General features: G+C 51.3%; 2 protein-coding genes across 2 annotated transcripts; both read left to right on the top strand.

The window, feature by feature from the left end:
- Positions 1 to 1328: 1328 nt before the first annotated feature.
- Positions 1329 to 2318, top strand: LOC136526487 (G-type lectin S-receptor-like serine/threonine-protein kinase At2g19130). The gene has a single exon (XM_066519145.1). The coding sequence runs from the start codon at positions 1329 to 1331 to the stop codon at positions 2316 to 2318; it is 990 nt and encodes a 329-aa protein (XP_066375242.1).
- Positions 2319 to 2790: 472 nt separating this feature from the next.
- On the top strand, positions 2791 to 3543 carry LOC136526486 (uncharacterized). The gene has a single exon (XM_066519144.1). The coding sequence runs from the start codon at positions 2791 to 2793 to the stop codon at positions 3541 to 3543; it is 753 nt and encodes a 250-aa protein (XP_066375241.1).
- The last annotated feature ends 1587 nt before the right edge of the window (positions 3544 to 5130 follow it).

The following is a 5130-nucleotide window of genomic DNA, read 5'->3' as shown; positions in this document are numbered from 1 at the left end:
GCTCCTCTACACGTCGGCCGCGACCGGCAACGAAAGGTTCGTGAGGGAGCTCAGCGTCGCCCAGGCGGTCGCGGGAAATCCTCCTTGTGGCGCGCGAAGGAGGAAGACGGGTGACGCACCAAGTGCCAAAAGACTGGGAAAAAGGATTGGGAATGGAGATGTTTTTTTTTTATCTTGCCAAAATTCCTAGATTAGAAGGCTGTTTTGGGTAATCTTGGAGATGCCCTTAGCTTTACCGTTTCAAAAATGAAAAGTTACAGAGTTGTCTTGGTTTGCTGGTTTTAAGTCCAGATGATGTTTGTTAATTTGGAATTGGGTTGAAAGTCCCCACTGTTAACCATTAATAACTGTGTGAGGTATAGATAGTAGATTGCATAACTCTCATGATCAGTGGCGGAGGCAGGAACAATTTTGAGGTGCGGAGGAAACATGTATATAGATTAAATAACACGAAAAGATAGACTAGCTGGGCCATCGTTGCACAATCAGGAGCAGCGTCGCAGCCGCCATCTATGATCGTGCTAAGGTCGCTGTATAGCCGGTGACGAAGCCAGCGGTGGGGCTAGCTCCTGGAGCCCTCTAAGTCATTTCTTAAAATTTTATGCATATATGTATTAGGTAGGAGAGACTAAGGTTAAGAGTAGATAAAAAAATCTTTATTTTTTTTGTTCAGCCTCTCATTTTTTTTTCAGGCTTCGTCACTGTGTATAGCGCTAGAGTTCTATCGTTCTGGAGTTGTGATCGGATCCTAGAATACGAATAGACGGAGGCTTGAAGCAGTCGATCGATCAGGGCCATCCGATAGATAGAGAGGGGAAAAAAACAAGATATATTCTGCTGGACACAGTCGTCGGACAGATTAGCCTCCACGGGTCCCTCTGTTCGGTTTGCTAACTACAGCCCATCAAGATGAAACCCACTAGTCCAGCCACCGGACCCAACAGATGACCAGCATGCATCGACGTATACGTACGTATGCCATGTTTATTCAGTATTTTGTACGTATTTTTAGGTATGGCGGCTGCCAAGCCTTGCCAGATACCTGGCTAGTCGTGATGGAACAACAATGTCAGAATCCTGTTGTATACTCCTGTTGTTTGAGAATCTTTCCACAAACAAATAAAAATACCAAACCATCCAGCAATAGCGGAATCCTGAATAATGGAATAGTGTCCCGTCAAAATCTCCACTGTTTACCATTAATGGTATAGACTAGCCGGCCAATCGGCCATCCAATCAACCGTCCGGCGTGACCCGTGAACCATTCCTTAGTTCATCACACTATATATCACAGTGCTCCCCGCCATCATTATTCATTAGCCTCACCAATGGCTTCTTCAGCCGGGCAACTGCTTCTAATGTCAGTGGCCATCCTCGGCAGCGCAGGGTGCTTCGCATCGGACACCATCATCCCCAACTCCGCCATCTCCGGCAGCAGGACCGTCGTGTCGACGGGCGGCAACTTTGAGCTCGGCTTCTTCCGTCCAGCAGGTGACAGCAACACAGCTTCCTCCTCTGATGGCAGCAACCACTACTACGTAGGAATCTGGTACAAGAAAGCCGTATCGCCGTGCACGCCCGTGTGGGTCGCTAACAGAGCCGCGCCGGTCTCCGACCCCGCGTCCTCTCAGCTCGCCGTTGCGGTGGACGGCAACCTCGTGCTCACGAACGAGGTCGGCGAGCTCGTCTGGTCCTCGAACGTCGTCATCTCCGGCAGCAGCTCCAACGGCACCGTGGCTGTTCTCTTGGACAGCGGAAACCTCGTCCTCCGGCGCGACGACGGCGAGGTCCTGTGGCAGAGCGCTGAGCACCCCACCGACACGTGGCTCCCGGGAGTCCGTCTCGGCATGAACAAGATCACCGGCCACGTGCAGGCTCTGACTTGCTGGAGGAGCTCCAGTGACCCGGTTCCCGGCGTGTACTCGCTGGGGATCGACCCGAACGGGACCAGTCAGTTCTTCACGTACTGGAACACAACCGTGAGTTGGAGCAGTGGAGAGTGGAACGACAACATCTTTGCCGGTGTCCCGGAGATGACGTCGCACTACTTTTACAACTTCGAGTTCGTGTCCAACGCCAACGCCAGCTACTTCGACTACTCTCTGCAAGACCCCACGGTCATCTCCAGGTTCGTCTTGGACGTCTCCGGCCAGGTGAGACAGCTCATCTGGGTGCCGTCGGCCAACGAGTGGATGATCATCTGGGCGGAGCCACACCAGCTCTGCGACGTCTACGCTGTCTGCGGCGCGTTTTGTTGCTTTGATCTCTTTGTAATCGTGTCAAATGAACACGTATCTCATTTAGGTGCATGTAGGTAGTTTGTTTTAGTAACAAACCATATTTGATTGGCGTAGAATCGCGGGTGAGCTGGAGACTGCCCAGCCTCACGCCGTGACCGCATTGTCAGGTCCACCCACCGCAGCAGATATGTCTTGCATGTCGCACTGGGCGTTCCGAAAATAACGGCGCACCGTGCAGCAATTTGTTGCGGTGGGGGGATGCGGGGTAAGCCCGCTATAAAAGGAACAAAGATTGCATCGGTGAGAGCTGCGCGCATTGCAGCGAAAATCTCGTGTCATCTCTTGTACTCTCGTTCCTAGGTCTTTAGCTTTCGCGGTCACCACCGGCCGGCGTCGCGAACTCGCCGGCGTCGATCTTCGACGGCTGGTTCCAACATCGTGGCATCAGAGCCGAGGGGAGAGGTATACGGTGGATCCAGTGGTCCATCGAGAGAGAGAGTGAACCGAGGGAGAGATCACAAGCCCCGCCGCAAAATCACCGTCGGCCGCCATGGGCGACACATCCACCAAGTCTACCGTGAAGGAGAGTTCCCTCATGTGGCCAATGCTCACGAGCGACAACTACACCGAGTGGGCCATGTTGATGCAGTGCAATTACGAAGCGCTTGAAATCTGGGAAGTGATCACCCCGGGTGACAAGCCGAAGCGTGCACAAGATCGACAGGCCATGAGTGCGCTCCTGCGCTCGGTCCCGAAGGAAATGTGGCAGACGTTGGGAAGGAAGAATACGGTGAAAGAGGCGTGGGAGGCTGTGAAGACGATGCGTGTGGGCGCAGATCGCGTCAAGGAGGTGAATGCCCAAAAGCTCCTAAAAGAATTTGAGAACATTCAGTTCAAGGAGGGGGAGTCTGTCGACGATTTCGGCATGAGAATTACCAATCTGGTGGGTAATCTCAAGACGCTGGGCGAGACGATCGACGATCTCCGGGTTGTGAAGAAGTTTCTGCGCGTGGCGCCATCACGGTTCACACAGATCGTGGTGTCCATCGAGATGTTCGTCGACCTCAAGACCCTGACAGTTGAAGAGCTGGTCGGTCGGTTGAGGGCGGCGGAGGAGCGGTTTGACGACAAGATCGATCAGATCGTAGACAAGGCAGGGCGGCTGCTGCTGGCCGAAGATGATTGGCTGGAGAAGCACAAGCATCGTTTTCACCCCGGCAACAAGGCTGGAGGGAGCGGTGGTGGCGGTGTCTCCTCCAAGGGCAAGGCAGCAGCGCGCTCTGACGGCAGCGCCACGGGTTAGGTAAAACTGACGTCCATGGGCACGCCAAGGAGGAAAGGCCGATGCCGCAATTGCGGCCTCTACGGTCATTGGGCGGAGGACTGCAAACGCCCGAAGAAGGAGAAGAAGGAGGTGGCGCAGCCGGAGGCGAACGTGGTTGCCGGCGGCGCTGACCACTCTGGCGCTTTGATGTTGGCAACATGCGACATCGAACAGGAGACGTCCCAGATTCATCTCACTGAAAAGGTAACACCTGTGCTTGTTCCCGATGGCGTGTGGGTATTGGATACCGGCACTAGTAATCATATGACAGGGAACAGATCAGTGCTGTCACAGCTGAATGAGGGTGTTAAAGGCTCAGTAAGGTTTGGGGATGGCTCTAGGGTTAGAATCCAAGGCATGGGTTCAGTGGTGATTCAAGACCGCCAAAAGGGTCACAAGGTCCTCACTGATGTGTATTTCATTCCTGAACTGAAAAGTAACATTGTTAGTTTGGGACAGTTGGAAGAAAAGGGGTTCAAATATGTTGGGGAGAATGGGAGATTGTGTGTGTATGATCAGGAGAAAACACTGCTAATCTCTGCACCTAGAGTTGGGAACAGATTATATCTAGCTAAGTTTGGGTTAGACTCACCAGTTTGTCTACAAGCTCAAGCTGATGATGTTTCCTGGAGGTGGCATGCTAGATTTGGGCATTTGCATTTCAAAGCCCTGAGTGATCTAAAATCCAAAAACATGGTCACTGGTTTGCCAACAGTAACAAGGGTAGAGAAAGTCTGTGATGGGTGTGCTCTTGGAAAACTACATAGATCTCCATTTCCAAAAGTGTCTAGCTATAGGGCAGAAAAAGGCTTAGAACTTGTGCATGTAGACTTGTGTGGGCATATCTCTCCAAAGTCTTTGGGGGGAGCATCCTATTTTTTGCTGGTGGTTGATGATCACAGCAGATATATGTGGGTGGAATTGCTGAAGAGCAAGGATCAGGCTCTGGAATGCTTTAAGAAAATAAAGAACAGGGCTGAGGTTGAATGTGATGGCAAGTTGAAGGCATTGAGAACAGATCGGGGGGGGAGAGTTCAATTCCAATCTATTCTCAATTTTCTGCAGTGAAGGTGGGATAAAGCATTACACTACTACTCCCTACACTCCTCAACAAAATGGGGTGGTAGAAAGGAGAAATCAGAGTGTAGTTGAGATGGCCAGATGCTTGTTGAAGACAATGGCACTACCTTCTGAATTTTGGGGTGAAGCTATATGTACTGCAGTGTATGTGTTGAACAGGTGTCCTACAAAGAGCCTGAACAACATGACCCCATATGAAGCTTGGCATGGAAGAAAACCCAACGTGAAGCACATGAGGATTTTTGGGTGTGTTGCATATGTGAAGTTGGTTGGACCTGGTCTGACAAAGCTATCTGACAGATCAGCCAAGATGATTTTCATTGGCTATGAAAGTGGAACCAAGGGCTATAGATTCTATAATCCTGCTACTGGCAAGCTAGTGGTTGGGAGAGATGCCATGTTTGATGAAAATGTGTCATGGGACTGGGCCAATGCAGCAGGCAACACAGATCAGCTGTCAGGAGAGTTTGTTGTTCATTATGAAGA

The sequence above is a fragment of the Miscanthus floridulus genome, chromosome 19, assembly GCF_019320115.1.
Source record: "Miscanthus floridulus cultivar M001 chromosome 19, ASM1932011v1, whole genome shotgun sequence".
Taxonomy (NCBI): domain Eukaryota; kingdom Viridiplantae; phylum Streptophyta; class Magnoliopsida; order Poales; family Poaceae; genus Miscanthus; species Miscanthus floridulus.
Note: the sequence above shows the minus strand (reverse complement) of the source record. Positions and strands in the feature narration are given on the sequence as shown.